Source organism: Rhipicephalus microplus, chromosome 6, assembly GCF_043290135.1.
Source record: "Rhipicephalus microplus isolate Deutch F79 chromosome 6, USDA_Rmic, whole genome shotgun sequence".
Taxonomy (NCBI): domain Eukaryota; kingdom Metazoa; phylum Arthropoda; class Arachnida; order Ixodida; family Ixodidae; genus Rhipicephalus; species Rhipicephalus microplus.
In genome coordinates, this window is record NC_134705.1 from 107,613,575 (window position 1) to 107,633,680 (window position 20,106).

General features: G+C 47.5%; 1 protein-coding gene across 4 annotated transcripts in view; it reads left to right on the forward strand.

Moving 5' to 3' along the window:
* The window catches only part of LOC119167424 (uncharacterized), a 179,600-nt gene that overhangs the window by 117,339 nt on the left and 42,155 nt on the right, over positions 1-20,106 (forward strand). For 3 of the 4 annotated variants that reach the window (XM_075866399.1, XM_075866401.1, XM_075866400.1), the window contains 3 exons: positions 3,243-3,290; positions 6,048-6,086; positions 12,005-12,046. The exons of the other annotated variant lie outside the window; for it this stretch is intronic. In XM_075866399.1, the coding sequence (XP_075722514.1) occupies positions 3,243-3,290; positions 6,048-6,086; positions 12,005-12,046 (129 nt within the window). The remainder of the gene's footprint in view (positions 1-3,242; positions 3,291-6,047; positions 6,087-12,004; positions 12,047-20,106) is intronic. 4 annotated transcript variants of the gene reach the window in all.

Below are 20,106 nucleotides of genomic sequence, written 5' to 3' on the forward strand. Positions count from 1 at the left end.
GAATTTTACGCGTGCGAGATAATTGCACGAGACATCTTTAAAATGGTCATCGAAAAGAGCAACAGCATTCTTGAAGGCATCGCCCGACGCTGGCGTCAGCGATGCGTTGGTGGCATCCAAAGTATAGAAGAGCTTTAACCCTAACCCGGCAGGGCCCAACGAGTTGAGCAGCAGGGCCTTGCGACTCTCGGGCTTGCTGGCGTCCTCCCCGGCCACGTCTGCGTAGGCCTGAAACATCAATTTCCTGTCCACCCACGGAAGTGGTGGATCTCCGGGCGAATGAAGAAATAGGGGAGGTGGAATAGGAGACGCCATTTCAAGCAAGAAGAATGGAGAGGTGCAGATGAGAAGAAAGTGACGCCAGTACACTGTTTGAAGAAGGCGACAGAGGTGGCGTAGCTGAATGAAGAAGGAATGAATCGACGCAGCACGCAGCAGCTACCTTGCTGGGAACAAATAGCGTCTAGGGTTAGCAGGGTAGGTCCGTTAAAAGCAGGACAAAGACAAACACGGAGAATGAAACGGGTTCTTACACGTCCTCGTCACCATTGCTGTGTTGGGGGCTGGCTGGTCCCGATGAAGCAAAAGAAGAAGACGCTGACGGAGACGTACGCGGCCGGCGGGGATGACGACCAGCCCGAACACGCGGGCTGGCGCCAAGCGCCGAAGGAAAGAACAACAACAGCACTTCTCGGTTACCCAACACACACTGTTTTTATTTTACAGTCGCCTTGAAATCCTAGATGCCAGAGCGGCGCCCCCTGGCATCCTCACATGTCATTCCGATACCGAAACTGAAAACCCAGAACACAACAGTCTGTTCAGACATAATCTGCAGCCGGAATTTTCTGTCTCTCTCCCTGTTCACGTATTTGCATTATAACACAGTGTTTACCTCCCTGTGATATGCTCATTTCAAAACTTACTGAGCGTGTTCAACCCCACTTCAGCGTGCGTAACATCGGGTTATAATGATGGTGCACATTTGCGGCTTGAAAGTCATTTTTAATGTCAGGCCAGGTAACATTTTCTGTGCTCGGTGGTGGATGGTGTTAGGTTCGACGAGCGGTCCTCTTTTAGGTTGGCGCCGGGATAAAAAAAAATGCATCCGCTGCACTATATAAAGATAAGGAGGAGCTCCAAGACGCTCGGCTGGTTTTCGTCTACTGGGAGGCAAGGCCACGACACCGTGTTTCCGCTGACAACGGAAGTTGGACTGCACGCTGTGCGTCTCTGAATGATGGGCCACCGACGCTCGAATCAACACCAGATATCTAGGCCATGGCCCTCGGAGATGCTGAGCAAGCGACCACCGTCCAACATGGCATGGGTCGTTGGTCGACCCGAACACCCCGCTCGTTTGAAGCAAGCTTCGTTGGAGGAGGCAGTATTGATTGATTGATATGTAGGGTTTAACATCCCAAAACCACCATATGATTATGAGAGACGCCGTAGTGGAGGGCTCTGGAAAATTCGACCACCTGGGGTTCTTTAACGTGCACCCAAATCTGAGCACACGGGCCTACAACATTTCCGCCTCCATCGGAAATGCAGCCGCCGCAGCCGGGATTCGAACCCGCGACCTGCGGGTCAGTAGCCGAGTACCTTAGCCACTAGACCACCGCGGCGGGGCGAGGTGGCAGTATCACCGCGACCATATCGTGTTTGTGTTGTGTATGTGTGCATGTTAAGGGCAGTGCCACCATGATGACGCTCGAAAGGACTTGATTGATTTGTGGGGTTTAACGTCCCAAAACCACTATTTGATTATGACAGATGCCGTAGTGGAGGGCTCCGGAAATTTTGACCAACAGGGGTTCTTTAACGTGTACCCAAATCTGAGTACACGGGCATACGACGTTTCCGCCTCGGGCATACGACGTTTCCGCCTCCATCGGAAATGCAGCCGCCACAGCCGGGATTTGATCCCGCGACCTGCGGGTCAGCAGCCGAGTACCTCAGCCACTAGACGACCGTGGCGGGGCACGCTCGGAAGGACTGTAAGATTTGTCATTAGACAGCGCGATCTTGACCCATTTACCGATCTAGGGACCTGGGGAGAAAGTACTCTATATAAAGAGCCCCCCAGCACATTCGGAGGCACTCTAGAAATACATACTAAGTGAATAAAAACTCCCTTCATGTCTCTCTTCCTCCTGTCTCGGCGTATCAATTCCAAATCCCCGGTGCTGGGAAGGCCAGTCGCAACAGTGGCTGCCACTGTGATAGTAATTCCCGACATTTTCGGGTATAAATGAGAAAGTGTAGCCGCTGTAGTTCATGAAACGACAGGCACTGCTCTGTTTCGATTGGCGGAGCGTAAGTTGCTGCTTCCATGCCAGGTCCCTGCTGTTGTAAACTTTCATTTGGTACCATTTGTAGCTCAAATACTACAAATTTTGTTCACCATGCTTTTACAGAATTTATCATGTGTGAGTTTGTGAATAGCGGTGTGCTCAACAGAAAAAAAAGGGGAGGCTTAGTAGTAATTTTGGTAGTCCTTGACATAGGACATCTTCATGGCACAGACTGGTTGGTAGGAAATAAGCAAGCTATACACATATAAATGTACATGATAGAATGTTGACAATATTGCGGTAAAAGTTACTAGTTCTATCGTTTATTACGAGTCCGAGTGGGGAATGTTTCGGGACCACTATTTTCGCGCAGAACACGAGCGGCATTAGGTGGATTGATGGGCTCTGAATTTTTGGTTGTAAAATGAAAAATTTTATTCTCCAAATTCGTAGTAGCGTCTGCAAAACATCACGGAGTTCAACAGATATCAGTTACATTCTGTTCCCTTTAAAATTTGGAGCAACAGCAGCAGCTAGCCATCAACAATGTTCTTAAATACGCTGGTGAGACTGGGCTCAGACTGTACGCACACAAAACAGAACAGACTCGTGCTTACTATAAGAAATTGAGAAATTAACCAACTGGTATGCATTTTTGAACAAGGCTTAGAACCTCGTGCGAACAGCACCCTCTAGTAAAGCTGATATGGTCATTTGCCAAGATAAACTGATCTCTTGCACTCAATGTATGCTCGTAAGCACCCAGTCGCTTGCGCATGGCCCTTATTTATATTTATTGTCTAAAGGTGACACAGTGAGTATTGGAAACTTAATTGGTCCTGTAATTGTGTACCGTTCAATTATTATTTTGTTAACAAAAACATAAAGTTGTGAAAATTTCTTGGACTAAGCTTTCTTCATGAATATCGAATTTACTCATTACAGCGATCCCCCGGCTTAGCACCTGAAGTGGTCCTTCCTGGTCCCAGTTGGGCAAGTGTTCTTTTGTTATGCGGCGTGTTTTTACTATGGTGAATCGTTGAATGTAGCACATTCGAAATTCCTAAGGTATGCTAAATTTTTCACCTGTTTGTAACAAGCTCGTGCAATAGTGTTCTAGTACATATATTAGAATCTGCAGCACACTGTATTGTGAAAATAAACTGTGAGACAATTTGGGCCACGTGGAGCAAACTGAATTTGGACCATTCTTAAATTAAGGAACTCCTCAAGGCTCTGTTCTTTCCCTACTACTTTTTTTCCTGAATAAATCAGCGAATATATTGAAAGGAATGCAGGTGACAATCTACACCTTATATGAAGATGACCTAACCATTTGGACAACCGTTGGCTCTCCCGCACGTCAGCAGGATTCACTTCAAGAGGTAGTCGACCACACAGAAATCTACCTCAACACTCGTGGGCTCATATCTGTGCCAGAACAGTCGGAGCTTCTTCCGCTCAAAAAAGGAGACGGGGACGACCGGCAACAGGGAGAATCTCAAATCAAAAGCTTTGGTTGAATGAAGTGCACATAGCTCAGAGTTCTTAGTCACTCGTATTCACCATGGATTATTACTCTATATTTCCACGAAGGCAAATCGGGCGAAGCCCTATTATCAAAGCTTCCAGAAACCACAAACAAAGTTTGAAAGTTCGTTTTCTTGTGCATCAAAGAAAAGGCCCGGCTTGGAAGAAAGAGAAAAATTCAAAATGGTGCACGCACTTATCACTAGTAAAAGTACTTATGGAACCTTTTATTAGTAACTCAAGGATACAGAAGTTGAAAACTGAATACACTCATAAGAAAGACGACGAATGCTGTCATAGGGTTCTTTGAACGGGTTTCCGCACAGTGACAAGTTTTCTAAGTTCTCCCCAATACCACGGAGAAGCTCTTGGAAGCAACCCTAGTAAATCAACTCGAACGGTTTAGACTTACTGAAACAGGGTGGGTGACACTTGAAAAATTGGCCTATTTTGAAGCCATGGAACAATACGACCTAAAAAAGGATATCCTGAACAGCAATTAAACAACAAATCTCAGTCCGTTGCATCCCACACTAAAGTTTGTCTTACCGAACCTCAAATGCGGAAAATTGAACTATCACAAACAGTGGCGCTGAGATCGCTGTACCCTAGAGCTCGGCCCAGCGAGTCTTTGATTCCGCACATTGGCCGTAACCCTGTACATGATGCCGGTGGTTTTTTCTTTAAGCACACGCAACGCAAAAGTCACACGACTGTATGTTGAAATTTGCATTTATGTTAACCCTAATGAATTATCACTTGTTCTGTGCGGTATCGGCATAGACTGAGATGACCATCAATCCGACGTGCTTTCAGCCGCCCAGGCTGTCACCGAGAGCTGCTGGTCGCAATGTAGCTGCTCCTTCTCCAACTCCTATGCAAGAACGCGTAACATTATTTCGGTAATGTTGTCCGCCTTCATGAACTTAAACAATCGCATACTTCTACAAAGGATTGTATAATACTTCATAGGGCTGTTTTTTATATGTAGCTATCGACAGAACCGAATTTTAGTACGCGGGCTTGCCCGCTGTACTGTCATGTCATCGCTTGCGCGAGAACATATTAATCTCTATATTGAGTCCTGTACACACGTATTTATTGAACTAGTCATCAAAAAACTCTTGTAAATGCTCAGAAGTGGAAAAAACAAAAATTTGCTATAAAGTAAAAAATGGCAGTAACAGCCGACAAACGGTGGCTGCTCCTAAATCCATTTGATGTTTTTAGTGTTAAAATTTGAATTCTTCAGAAAACTTTGTTATCTTGCCAACATTTGCGTATCATTCGGTGCTGTCAGTCTTTGGTTTGTGTCTAATTAAGACACGAAGGTTATTTTGAATGTAGGATTGTACATATCTTGACTGTGCGACTTCTAAGGTTGAGGCCGAATGGTGTGTACGTTGGATAAAAGTTGTTTTACTAACACCTCACCATCTTCTGTCATAGTGTAGTGGATAGAGTACTCCGTTGGGAATAACATGATCAGTTGGGAAAGAGAATATTGTCGAGCGCAGAGCCACTGCTAGGTGGTGGTAGGTGGCAGTGCCATGTGTCATTGCGAAGTTCAGTAAACATCGGCTTTTTATGCATAGCATCAAATTGTCAGCACAGCATAAGAAACACTAGGGCGTTTACGGCAGGTTTATTATTTGCTTTTTCTTCAGTAATGTTCACATGTGTGAAGCCAGCAACATTATAAAGATAATTGGGCGTTGAACTAAAAAACGCTTAAACATCCGGTGGGCGGCTGATTCGTGTGACAGTAAAAACAAATGGACAGAGAGACTAAAATTTCTTTATTCAAGTATCGCACAACAGTATATCGTCTTGAATATCACAGAGAATTTTAAAGGAATATAACGGTAATTCATTGATTGGATGTTTAGTCTACGTGGCCGTGGGCTTAGCATTTTCTCCAACGTAAATGTCTAAATCGTGTCTAGCATGTGCAGTTTTTGTTCTAGTCACCGTCTATGTTTATTATTTTCCTAACAGTCTAGCAACGAGGTATATACATCCTCGTCGCCTCGGCCACGGAGACATGCGACCATGTTGCATACTGAACCAACAGACAAAAAAATGTTTTCGTAAAAATATTGGTAACCAGACATCTCGTACTGTAAATTTGCCAATTTTGCTGTCAAAATGATACTAATCATCACGTTTTTTTTATATAGGCGTTAGTTATTCCTAACTATCATGCTGTACTTTTTTCAGTCTCCACCGCCATTAAGCCCTGTTGCTGGTACTAGTGAGGTAAGTGCTTCTACCCAATATAAACTACGTTAATATTGTGTTTCATAAAATATTCCTCATATCGCCTATCTGCTACGATTGCGAAGTGAACTCACAACACTTAAGCGGACAATCACATTGGTACTTGCAAAGCATATTTCACACTATGTTGAGATTTAGGTATAACTACTTCACTAAGAGGAATCAAATAACGCTAATAAACACAATCATTGGCCTTGCAAGGCACAACCATGATTCTGGGTCGTCAACAATCGACAGTCAAGCTATATGTGTTTGCGCAGCTTGTCACAATTTTCAATAAATCTGTCAATATTTCGCGCAACCGTATTCTTACGGCAAAGCTAACGCGATACTATTAAGACTTCAAGGGTGTACAAAGCTACGATGCGCTCGCTAAGACTTGTTTGGATAAAACGGTGCATCAAGATTTTTTCCAAAGTGTCCGATATTTCTCTGTTTTCTTCTGCTTTGACTCACGTGTCACACTCATATACGAATTTCCAGTGAAAGTTGTGTCAGCTGCTCACAGATAAACAGAACTCTTGTGATTTTATATTAAGTTTGGAATGAACGATTTCATTTATCATCATCGCCTTGAAAATGTCCAGTCTTCTTTTTGATGATCCACTAGCTCCTTTAAATACCATTGCATTCATTGCGTGTTCAATGGATTCAATGAAACTGAGCACACATTGGTTTATCACCCACGCTCAGAAGAGTTGTAGGAAACCGACGTTCTCTATATTTTGCGGTAAAGATTTATTCATATTGACTTGCAAACTCGGACTCCTTGATTCAATTGAGGCCTACTTCTTAATTCATTTGGGGTTGCACACGATGGTGAAGCGCCTTGCTTTACAATTCGAACAATGTGGTGGCAGTCTTTAGAGTGAATCTCTTTTACTGCGTTGCTCCTTTTAGTTGTGTGCCAACACAACTTTTAGTCTGAGTTTAAGTCATTGTTGGCATGCACGTGTGCCATTGAGAGTGAAGCCTTACCATGCTTTTGGCACGGAGACGAGCTCATCTTCCCCCGCTATAAATGATTACCGAGTATTGTTATGATGGCGGAGCGCCTCGCTATCGCACGCATACCTTGTCAGCGCACAGAGCCTGACGGTGTCCTGCCACCTGCGCCAGTTAATTTCTTTCTCCTTGACTAGCCTCTACACTAGCTAAGGAGCGAAAGAGTTTGAGGTGCGGAATTTGTTCCCCTCAATGACCCGAGTGCACTGAGGCAGCGTGAAGTAAGAGCCGTAATTCACTGAAGAGACGCTTTAATGTAGCGCTCAGGCCTCTTCTTCTCAGGTGCAAGCCCGAACCTCCGCTCCCCATTTCACATTCAAACACACCCCTTTCAACCCTCGGTTGAACAAACGGTATCCACACAAGGCAATCACACGTGTGGGCTCGCATCGCTACAACCCATCACAACAACACTTTCATAATAGGCATGGCATTGGTAAAAACCACGTTGCGAAATATGACTTTAGCGAGGATAGCTTCTAAGCGTGTCACACTCTCTTCAATGTCAGGCCAAGCTGGCCGCCGTCGGCTGACCTTTCGTTGGTTGCTGTTCTCGCGCTCAAGCTCTGTCATCTCTGCCAATAAACATTGCTTCATAGAAGCCTCCTTAAGCGCTGTGAGTACGCCGTCAGGTCCTGTGCGCTGACCAAGTTTGCATGTGACAGTGAGGCACCCTGTCATCCTAACAACTGTCGGTAATGACGTAAAGTGGAGAGAATAAGCTCGTCTCGCTGCTGCAACCATTGTCAGCCCAGTGGTCACGTCCCTGTGGCATTGTCAACGGCACACTTGTATGCCAACAATTTGGGACGAGGGCTTGACGTGATTCTTGCAAGACGCGCTTCCGGTAAAGCTTTCCTACTTTTCTTTCTAAACTTGGGTGAATCGGACGGCTCTGCTTGTGAACTGTGTGTGCGAAGGAGTCTCTTTTCATTCCCATGCGCGCATCTTCGGCGTTCGCCTTTGTGGAAGCAAACGGCTTCATTAGTTGACGGGTCGGGAACTTGCTCCGCGCTCTCCATCAGCCACATTACTTGCGCTACACACAACATCCCACTAATAGATGCCTCATACTAACTCTCCACCTCCAGGTCTACGCAATGAAGTAGCTCCTGCACTACCTTTTCCGATGACAAGCATCTAGACACTCGTTTCGCTGCAATGTCTTGAAGCACCCCACCTATACGGGAAGACCTCGACGAGCATGGTTGCATAGGATAGTTCCAAGCAACCGAGTGCAATAAATCGTCCGATTTTCATGTGCACAGTGTCCAAAATGTTGAGCAACGAAGCAACGTTTCTTGATGAATTAATTGACTTGTGCGATTACAAGTTCACCAATTACAGTTGTTCGGTTGTCTTCTCGGTCCCACATAAGTATATGTTTCTTTGAAAAGTGCTGGTGTGTTCGCAGGGCCCCTTATTTGCTTGAATGCTATTGATGGCCTTCGATGCCTGTCCAGTTACATGGTTCTTCAAAATACTGGAACCATTCAGTGTTCATCGGCATCAGGTTTTCATGAAGGACATTCTCGAAAGTTGAACATGCCCCAGAAAGCTTGCCGTAGCGTTCGGCTTCCATTCAATTGAGCATATCAAGTTTATGAAGAAAAGAACCGATGAGTGCGTATCTTATCTAACAGCCAAAGACATCGCTTCCTCCAATGGCAATACCAGCAGCGTTGTAATCACACTCTGCTACGGAAGCGAAATTTCCTTCAATTTATTAATTGCTGAAGTGTGCTTCAAGCTCAAATCTGAGCACCCGCTGGTCACCGTTGCACGTCTTTATACTTTTGAGCTCTACAAGAAGATCCGACGACGTAAAATAGTTGGTGTCGATGAGTTGCCATGCTTCATTTTGTATGCGCGTGTCCAGAGCTCGCTAACTTTTTTTGCTTTCCTTCAATGTCCTCCATCTTCGTTGCGGGTGAAGTCCTTTCGTAGGGTCACTTGGATTGCGTAGACCAAAGCATCAGGTGCCATGAAACGTTGATTAAAGGGGTCTTCGCCGGCAGTGTGGAGCAAAACTAAGGTTCGGTAACTTGAAAAAGTTAAACAACCTGGTCATTTTAACAAAGTGTAGCTAACGTTTGGGTCATACCCACCCTGGGGAATTAGCAAATGTCGGGTAGTTGCGTTTGGGCGCACAGTTTGTTTGTTTGTTTGTTTGTTTGCAGCGTAGAATCCATGGCAAATACCTACTCTGGGGGATTGGCCAAGAGAACCTATTCTCTCATATTGATGATAACTGCACGATTGCTTACAACAAAAAAGGGGAGAGTTGTATAGTGAAGACAGTATATTAAAAAAAGAAAGAAACCAAACATTCAGTTAGTGAGAATAAAATCAACAAGAACGTAGAGACTAATTGCTATACCTTGATTTTGGGAGCCAACCAGACAGCTGGTTTTGCCAAACCCGAATTATTCGGTATGTTACGTATTTATCGGGATTCGAAAATCACTTTTCTACCCGTTTTTTAGTACCTGTAAACATGGGATTTATGTTGAAAAACGTTTAGAGTCTTGAATGAAATTACACACCACGTCAAATGCATCTCTCTGGCGATTTCCCAAAACAGAGGCACCAAAATTTAGAACACTTTCTGTGGTTAAATTTAAACCTAGCTTCGCAAATGGAATATCTAGAAGTCAATTCCCAATTAATGCTTAGTTCTGACATAAGCCAAAATAATGTTCAATAGTTTCTGATTCTTCGCAAAATGGACAACGGGGGAAAGTGTCGGACCAGCTCTGTGTAAAAAAAAGAGTTTAAGGTGGGGGACACAGAAGCGTGATCTGAAGATTATAATTTCAAGTTTTTTCGACAGACTCCACTGAGCTTTCCATGGAAATTTGAGGTGCTGATAATCTGTTCATTGTGTGATAATTTCTAAACTATCTGTAAAAATAGCATATTTCCTATATCTAACCCCTGATAAGTATTCTAACTCGGGAAGTGCTAAAATTACTGGTTCATCAAGTGATGCTCGTGCCAAAGCATCTGCCAATTCATTTAATTGTACTCCGCAGTGACCTGAGACCCACACTAATATGAGGAACTTTGAATGCGGCAGTGCTAATGTGTGGAACGCTGCTAGGGCTCAGTTGCATCTCTTACTTTATTTCTTTCAGAGCGTGAACTCTCTTTGTTCCTGTTCCCCTAGTTGTGGTACATACCCACTTTAGGAAATCGGCCAATAATTGAGTGGTTTCATCACTATATATAAATATATAGAATACTGTGGGTTATATAATTTAAACATTACAGATTACCTAGAAAATTGTACTTGTATTATATACATATCTATAAAAACATTCCTCTCCTGCCCACATATCGTTTTCTTCTTTCTCGACTGAATAATCGAGAATAATCAACAAAGCTGACACAAAGGACAAGTGACGACACACAGTGAGCGCTTTCGCCGTGTAATTTCTTTTGTTGGCCATGCATTTTTGAGCAGCCCTATGAGAGTGTAAATAACAAATTTGTCCAGTCATCCACACAGCAGGCTGTATGTTCACCGTAGAACACTGTCGCGACAATCTCCTTGGAGACGAGCACCCCTTTGTCTCCATCCGTTGTCCTTTCGTGTGCGTATGATACCACTTCCTAAAAAAGCTACGTCTTTTCGCTAAAGGCTGATAAATTATCTGACTAGGCGGGTTAAACGCAAGGCACGGATTGAAAACAACATGGCCGGCGCGGAATGCGCAGCCTAGTGACAGCGAAAACTGGTAAAGCAACCTTTCAGTCCCTTTAGGTACTGAAGGCACATTTAGGTAACTGCTGCAAGCACATTTGAAGAGTACCCATCACGCTGAAAGTCATAACTTTCACGTTGTAGGGAGGCACTCACTATGCCATCCTTCGTTATTTTTCGATAAACCATAGTACCAGCTACTTACTTACAAAAAAATTGTGAAATTTTCTTAAGCTTTAGCTTACTACGTTGATGAATTATGCCTGTAGCCTTTCTAAGTAGTTGGAGTATTTCACGAATCAATCGTTAAGCCATTCGAATTGTGTGAGGCGTGGCTGTGCCTTTTCAATCCTAAAACGCTTTATTACTCATTATACCACGACTGCTTTCACAACACCAAGCCCACCTAAGGCCAGTTTGCAAAGAAATTTCAAGCACTAGCGTGGCTGTGAGGCAGAATACTCGGGTGGCACGCTGGAGACGTGTGCTTGTGTGTCCTTGTGCTCTTGGTGCTTTTTCATTGCGTAGTTTTTTGCCACTTCGCGCAATAGTGGTTACGTACACCAGCTGTGGCGGCTGTGGCGGGCATTCACGGTGCATGCTACACTTCGTGTGATCTCATAACAGCTTACGCTGTAAAACACCACTGGTAGTCAAGAATCAGCAAAAAATAAATACAGGATATGTTTGTGCTTGAAGAAACATGTAAAGGTAGTCCAGAAAAACACAGCCACCGCTGACCCTCGAGGAAGCCTGCATGCTTCCGCAAGAAGCGACGGGGAGAATAAAAAACTCAGCAATCATCACCGAGTGCATGTTGTTGTGTGACAGTGAGCAGGGTAATGCGTTCAGCTCTAAAATCAAAAACTAAATTGAAAAGGTTTGACTCAACAAGGCTCCTGATATATATACCAGTGGTTAGAAAGAAACAAGCCTACAACGCCTGCAAAAAGATGTATTGTAATCCTGCGTATTCAATTTACGTAAAATGTATGAGTCGTACGAAAAATTTCCTATTCATCCGAAAAGAGCAGTTCACTTAGCACACAGATTGTACACGGTTCTGCGTTCTGTAGTGCTTGCTTATTCTTGCATTTGTTGTTTTTGTTGTTCTACTTTACACATTTCATGAGACTAATCATAATTTGTGTTCAGTTTATTGATAATGGCAGTGCACTTTTTTCAGCCTCAAAATCCACCAAGTCCTAACACGGGTAGATCAAATTTGGTAAGTGGTTTATTCTATTAGATGCTATATGTTTTGTCATGTTTAATTATGTTGTTTCGTAATACCCCACGTGCCTAACGTCTGCTACTTTATTGGGATCTAGCTTAGTCTACGAAAAACCATTGGTGCATCAAACGCTGCTCTGCAGTGTTTGAAAACTTCGCGATTGCTTCAGACAATTCTGTTGAGGTTGCCTGCAAAGCAACAATAACTGTGTTTAAAATAGAGCTTACGCAAGTAGCAGTGATTACGTGAGGGTTAACCGAGCGTATAGCAATGTCGAGACAATTCAGAGAAAATGAATCGCCGACCATTGTCTGACCTTGGCGTTATTATTATAAAGCAGCACTGCTTGTAGTTTGTGTTTTACTTTTGCTAAGACTAAGTACAGCAAACAAGGAAGTTTCATTTTTACCGGCTTCAGAATCACACCGTCCATCGTCACAGCCTCATGACAGTAATAATACCCAGGTAAAAACGAGAAGCGAGTACGAGACGACATGAAGGTAGTGAAAGTGACAGTTTATTATGGTTATCTTTATATTTACGAAAATTTATACCACACAATATGTAGTGATCAGAACAAAAAGAACTGTTCAAACGAACGTTGAGGACACTGCTAGGAGCCACGAAGTGCAGACGTGTTTCGCGTCGGCTTCGTAACTTTGCTATGGTTTTGGTGGTTTGTCTAACTCATCGTGGAAACCATTCTCGTCATCGATCAGCGGAAATTTCAAGGACTCCTCTATCACCAAGTTTGCCAGGTGGGCCCTCTTTTTGGCCGCTTATCGGAGCCTTTCCCTCCGCTACGCTGGCACGAACGCCATGTCCAGCGTCTCTACGTACTGTGCCATAGCCCGGCCGCTGCGGTGGTAGGGCTAGTCAGCCTGAAGTGTCGCCGGACCTCCTCGGAGCTCCAGATTTCCAACAAAATCACACCAGGCCTTTCCAAGAGATAAATGGATGTCGTCTTGGTAGAGGGAGAAGAGATTCGGTCGGAAGATTTCGGCGAAGGAGCAGGATGGTGCAGCGTCCGGAAACAAAACAGGCCGATGGCGCGTACAAGTCGGCGCAAAAGCAGCAGGCGAAGACGCAGCAAGTGACGGCTGCCGCATCGACTACAGGAATAGCCCCAGCGGCGGCCACGGCTGCGTATTACAAGAAAAGGTGTGCCCGTCCATTGCGGCACCTCGCTAAGGCGAGTCGAATGCCAGAGCTCCCAACCACCCGATGATTTGAAGATCATCATGCGCCCTAGAGATGGTTTCAACGTTGCCGAATATGGAATAGATCGCCTTTCTTGCTGCCTACGTAACGCGGCGGGTATGGCAGAGAAGCAGCTAGAGAAGATTGCATCTGCCTCAATGTGATGCAAAATGTTGTTGTACTCAGAACACCGTCAGCAGACAGAGCCACACGCTACGGAGCCATCAGCAAGCTTTGCATCGGTGGCAAAGAGTTCGCTGCTAATGCTTATCAATTCGCCCTGCGAAACACTTCAAAAGGCCTGATTAGGAACATTTCCAAGGATGAGAGCCCGGCGGACATTGGTAATAACTTGGTGACGCAGCGCAACTCCCGGGTGGTGGACGCTAAGCGCATGGGCACCACGGACAACATAATCATATTGTTTGACGGCTTCCACGTACCCAGACATGTTTACTATGGACCTATGCTTGTCAGATGCTCCCTGTAAAGGAAGCATATCGACGTGTGCTATGAGTGTGGCAGGCTGGGACATCGCTCTGACGTGTGCCACAACCCGCAGGACAAGATATGCCGGGGCTGTGGCAGCAAAAAATTCCCAAGCATTTCCCCGAGGGTGAACATGATTAAGTTCGCATGCACGGGGTGATACAATGAGAGGTATTTATTAATTCGCACTATTATATTTATTATTCACACTATGGTGCCTTTATGGTGTAATGGTTCCTGGGAATCGCAATTTGATCACACGGGGGAGTTTACGTTAACTCACTGGCGAATGCCAACGGATTTTAACTTTACTCCCCCTCATAGCATCACCCCGAGCATTCGCACTTAACCATGTTCACCCTCGGGGAAATGCTTGGGAGTTCTATTACTGATGATGATGATTAAAGTTTAATTGATCAATCTAAGTGTTGTTTGTTATGAAGCATTTGTACACAGATACATTATATACGAAGTATTATTTATTTACGCTTCACGACGCGTCCGGACGAGCAAAGTCCAGGGCTCGCACCCTCTCCCGCGCGGCACGTTCACTGGCTGGAACGGCTTCGGGAACGTCCACTCGCCGTTGACGATTGCGAGCGGCGTCTTAAAGCCGGCCTTCATCGCCCTTCTCCGCCTGACGCTTGCGTTGTCGTTCCGCTTCTTGGGCCGCGTTCGCGGCTCGATGCTGACGCCTCATCTCGGCCTCGCGAGCGCGCAGTTCACCATCCGCTGCACGCTTCGCCCGCTTGTCCTCGGCCTCGCGAGTGCGAAGTTCGGCATTCTCTGCACGCTTCGCCCGCTTGTCCTCGGCCTCGCGAGCGCGCAGTTCGGCATGCGCTGCACGCTTCACCCGCTTGCACTCGGCCTCGCGAGCACGCAGTTCGGCATCCGCTGCACGCTTCGCCCGCTTACGTTCGGTCTCACGAGCCCTCCGCCGTGCCGCCTTGTCTTCCAACGTCGAGGAAACCACCGCGGTACCGTCACCTCTAACGACGGGCGCAGTGCTGGCATTCGGTTGTACTGCATTCGTTGTTGATGGTAGCGTTGCCTCCGGGACATCCATCGCACGACCCGCTGTCGACGGGAGACTGAGAGAGAAGGCGGGCGCGCGAGAGAGAGGGGTGCGCGCGCAGCTGCAGCGAGCGAGGAGAGTGGAGGAGCGAGCGAAGGGGGAGGGTGTATAAGGCGCGTTACTGACACCGATATCAGCGTCGCGTCCATGGCTTATTCGGTAGAGCGTCGCGCTGTGGCCCGCCAAGTCCTCTTTCTTTTAAAGATAGAGAGAAGACTGCGGACGCCGCCGACAGCGGTGGATGGTTTGGGGTCGCTTATAAAGTGTATTCACTTAAAACCCGCCGTCTGACCATCGATGTGAGCCGCGGTATCAACTGTGCGGCAAAGGCCACCTCACAGGAGACCGCAGCTGCAAAGCGAGATACAAGACTCCGTACATAGTCAAGCGTCGCCAACTAGAGCGAAGACAACGCGAAGAAGAGGAAGCGGCCGAGGTGTACAGCAGCACATACAGCAGCAGCATCGGCTCAGGAGGCAACGCAGGTCACTACGGTCATTATCCATCGTTTGAAAATAATTCATGTAACGGCAGCCCAACAAGTCGTTCGACTAGCCGAGACGCAAGAGGCGGCAGGGGGAACGCCAGTCCCGTTCTCGCAGCCGCACACCGACGCCTAGAAGCACGTCGAAGACGCCTGATGGTGCCGATCCAGGTACCGCAGCCTTTAACCAAGGCACACAAAGTCTGCAGCACCGGACGTGGCGGCAATCGCAACAAGGGCGCATGAGCACTGGGCAACAGGTGAGATGGGCGGATGTCGCCGCTTTTCCCGCTGGTGGCGTCGCTTCCGCGGATCGTTTTCTTGGTCCCGCCGTTGGTGGCGGTGGTGGGAGCGAGCTGGAGCAAGCAATAGGGCGAGCGCTAGAACAACGCTTAGGACTGTTACAATCGATAACTTTTGAGCTTAAACGGGAAAACGCTATCCTCAAAGCGGAAAATTTTATGTTAAAAGACGAGGCTCCACAATCGCAACCTTCGCAGCAACAAGTGACGCCGCTTCCACCTTCGTCGCTTAGGTCCTCAACTTCCACGCGACCCGGGGCGGCGGAGATGGACATGAACGATGAGAGCGGTTCGGGGGAAGAGGCAGACGGCCAAGACGACCGCCCGTGTACCGCGAAAAGAATTGCACTACATCCTGTGACATCCGAACCCCCCGGCAAAGTGAACGTTATGAGCTACTACAAAAACGCATCGATATTATAAAAAACAGCCTCGATGAGCGTTTTGGAAACCATGTGGCGCAGATGAATGACATGTTAAACGGTGCAATAACTAAACTGTCTGAGCAAATGGCTCAAATGCTCACCGCGCATGTGGCGCGCATAGAAAACAGGGAAGCCCGACTGCCGCTGGCTGCGGGCAGACCGATTAGAACGTTAAACAAGCCGTCCGCTAGACAGCAACCGAGTCAACAGCAAAACACGCTGACAGACGCAGAGACACCAATTCAGCCAAACCCAAGTCGCCTTGACGGCGATGGGTCAAATTAAATGTAACTGTCACCACGGCTAGACACGCACATAATCGCACTAACACTAGCCAACAACAGTATAAGATCTGGCAGTGGAACTGCCAGGGTTATAGGCGGAAGCGGGGCAATCTAGAGCAATATATTTGCGGCCGCGCAACGAAACCTGATGTTATCCTTTTACAGGAGACAAATTTTCCGGCAAAACTTGCTGATTACAAAGCCATAAACGCGGCAGCGACTGACAGCAGACAGAGAAAACAACGGGTGACATCCCGCTCACATGGCGGGTCACCGGAAGTGGCCGTGGGACGCCGGCGGCGGGGCGTTCCGCTCACGTCCTTGGTGCGCCCGTGGTCGCCACCGTCACGCTCGCCGTCTCCGGCACCGGTCGTCACCGTGCTTGTTAGACGTAACGTCATAGTGGCGTAGCGTGAGCTTGAGTGTGCAAATATACCACACGTTTTCGTAGAATTAATTCCTAGGCGTGGGCAAGGACTGTTTGTCCTTAACGTATACAGTAAACCCACGTTGCAGCACCGATTTGGGGAGCTGCTCCGGATGGCGAGCACGGCCGCCAACGGGGAAGCTCTGGTAGTTGCGGGTGATTTTAATGAACCGCACGGGGCCTGGGGATACATGCGTGAAACGCCTAAAGGCAAACACCTTTGGGAAGACTCGCAAGACCTACGGCTTGAACTCGTCATGCAAGAGGACTTGGAGAGTGACCACTCGCTTATAGAGATTATAATTGACACGGGCCCGAGTAATCGTGGAGCATGCTCAAAAGGCAACGGCCGTAAACTTAAACTGGTAAAGTGGGACATGTTCCGGAAGAAACGAGAAGAAGGAGGGCGCGGCGACGAGCCGATCACGAATATAGACGAATGGACTGCGACGCTCAATAGGGACGTAGATGCGGCAACGTGTGACATTCCGCCCGAGGCGAAGCTTGAAGTAATCGACAGCCGGCTGCTACATATTTGGGAAGCAAAGCAAGCCCAACTTAAAGGGTGGAAACGCCGAAGACACAACCGGGCATTGCGAAAACACATGGCACACTTAGACAGACAGATCAAGGAACACGCGTTCAAAGTATGTATGGCACAGTGGGAAGACACGTGTAATGGCTTGGAGAAGCAGATGCGTGGGGCAGGTGCTTGGCGTCTCTTTCGGCATCTCTTGGGTCCGGAGGAGACTCAGGTTGCCCAAGGCCATAAAACTCGGAGACTTGTTAAAGATTATGAAGGTGCGAATATCCTCGCCGCAATGTGAGACCGTTACTTTAAGGCGGAAGACAGCGCCCAACACCCTGATTACGATGGAGTTGATAATGATAAATTAGACGCAGACTTTATCGAGGCAGAAATTCAGGCAGTCCTTGTCAAACTTAACTCTCGGTCGGCGCCCGGACCAGGCATGGTTACCAACAAAGCTCTCCGAAACTTAGATGATCCGTCAATCTCCCGTTTGGTAACTTACGTCAACGAGTGCTGGAGAGACGGCTCCCTTTCCGAAGCGTGAAAAAGAGCTCGAGTTGTCATGATACCTAAACCAGGCAAGCAAAATGCGCTTGATAATCTGAGGCCAATTTCGCTTACGTCCTGTGTAGGAAAAGTCATGGAGCACGCAGTTCTTATTAGGGTAACCGACTTTCTCGAAGACCGTGGCGCATTCCCGCACACCATACTGGGATTCCGCCGCAATCTCTCCGCACAGGATGCCCTACTTCAGCTAAAGCACCACATTGTTGACGACACTACGAGCTCCACCAAGGTGATTCTTGGCCTGGATATTAAAAAGGCATTTGATACCGTCAAACAACAATCGATACTGAAACAAGTTGAGGCATTAGTTCTAGGTCGAAAATTGTACAATTAAATACCTGATTTTCTTGCAAGCAGGCGCGCAAGTGTTGTGATCGCCGACCAAGAGTCACAAGATTTTGAAATGGGCTCGACGGGCACGCCAAAAGGCCTCCGTAATATCACCATTACTTTTTAATTTAGTGCTAATGGGGCGACCAGAGAAATAAATGGAAATACCCGGACTGTATCACAGTATATACACGGACGATATCACCGTCTGGGTTCCCGGAGGAGATTGTGACGGTCACGTCGAGAGAACGCTACAGGCGGGAGTAGACAAAGTTCAGGAGTACTCGCAAGGAACGGGCCTCGAGTGCTCAGCAACCAAGCCTGAACTTTTAATATACAATCCCACAAGCAGAGGTCGCAAAACCCCACGTGGCGAGGAAAGGGAATTCTTCAAAATACGTGTTCTGTTGGCAGACGGCACTCCTATACCACACGTAGACGAGATTCGAATTCTGGGTGTACACATACAGGCAAATGGCCATAATGGTGAGACTGAGCGCCGACTCCGTCGTTCAGTAGACGACGCGATCAGACTTTTGCGTCGTATCACAAATAGACGTAACGGTATGCGCGAACACTGCGCGATTCGTCTCGTGCAGGCCTACGCAATAAGCCGAATAACATACGTTGCCCCTTACCTCAAGTGGATAGGCTGAGAAAAAAAACAAAAGCAACTGCAAGATATGAAAGGCTTTTAAGAGAGCTATCAGCCTCCTTATCAGCGCAAGTACCGAAAAATCTCTAGAGCTCGGACTTCACAACTCACTCGACGAGTTAATTGAGGCCCATTACATTGCGCAATACGAACGCTTAACCAAACCAAAGACGGGTCGCCACATCCTTGATTCGCAGGGCATTAGATATAACGCTCAGCAAGGAGAAAAGGTGGAGGTCCCTACCTCAGTCCGCGACCGCTTGATCGTTCCGCCGATTCCTAGGAATATGCACCCGATGCACCACATCGGACGGCTTAACGAGCGTGCTAGGCAGCTTCAAAAGAAGTTTGGCAACAGTAAGGACGTGGCATACGTAGACGCCGCGAGATATGGAGAAGAGAGAAGAGCCCAAGCAACTGTGGTCGTTGACCATCAGGCAAAACGCCTCGCGAGCGCCACAGTGACGACGGCACACACGGAGGTGGCCCGAGAAGCCGCGATAGCCTTAGCACTCGCCGTAGAGCCGCATGCAGAGATTGTGATAAGCGACTCGCAGGCAGCAGTCCACAGTTTCGCGCGCGGCCGTGTCACGCGGGAAGCGGCACGCATCCTTCAAATGTGTTGAGATGGCGACTCGACATCGCGCTCACAACCCCAAATTCCCACGGTTTTTCTCCGATGGACCCCGGAACACACCAACGTTCCGCTCGCGGGGAATGAGGCGGCCCACGCCGCGGCTCGAGGCCTCACTCGCCGAGCCACAGCTTACTATGTGGCCGCCGCCTCTGACTCCGAGAGCGGGGCGATGCATCTGCTGGATTAAGGCACTTTTATAAGCACGCAGCTACAAGATTCACAATGGTCATGGGGTGATTGTCTTACAACGTTCCGTGACATCACCCAACACTACAGGCTCGAAAGGCGTAGGTTCCCGCCACCGCACGAGAAATCGAACAGGCGAGATGCCTTAAGCTTTAGCTTACTCCAAACCCATTCCTACCCTAGCTCGGTGTTTCTACGCCACCTCTATCCGAATATATACCCCACTGATATATGTAAAGCGGGCGGGCACAGAAACGCTAAGCCACATGCTCTGTGAATGTGCCGGCGATGACAGACGTGAAAACGCCACCAATCGCGATGCGCCTATAGCGGTCGTCAATACCAAATCACAAGAAGCCTCGATGTCACTCGTTCCTGCCGTCGCCCCGGCTGCGAGAGCCGCGGGGGACCTTCTTCGTCCGCGGCGCCGCCACTGGGAGGCGGCCCTTTAAAGCCCAGAG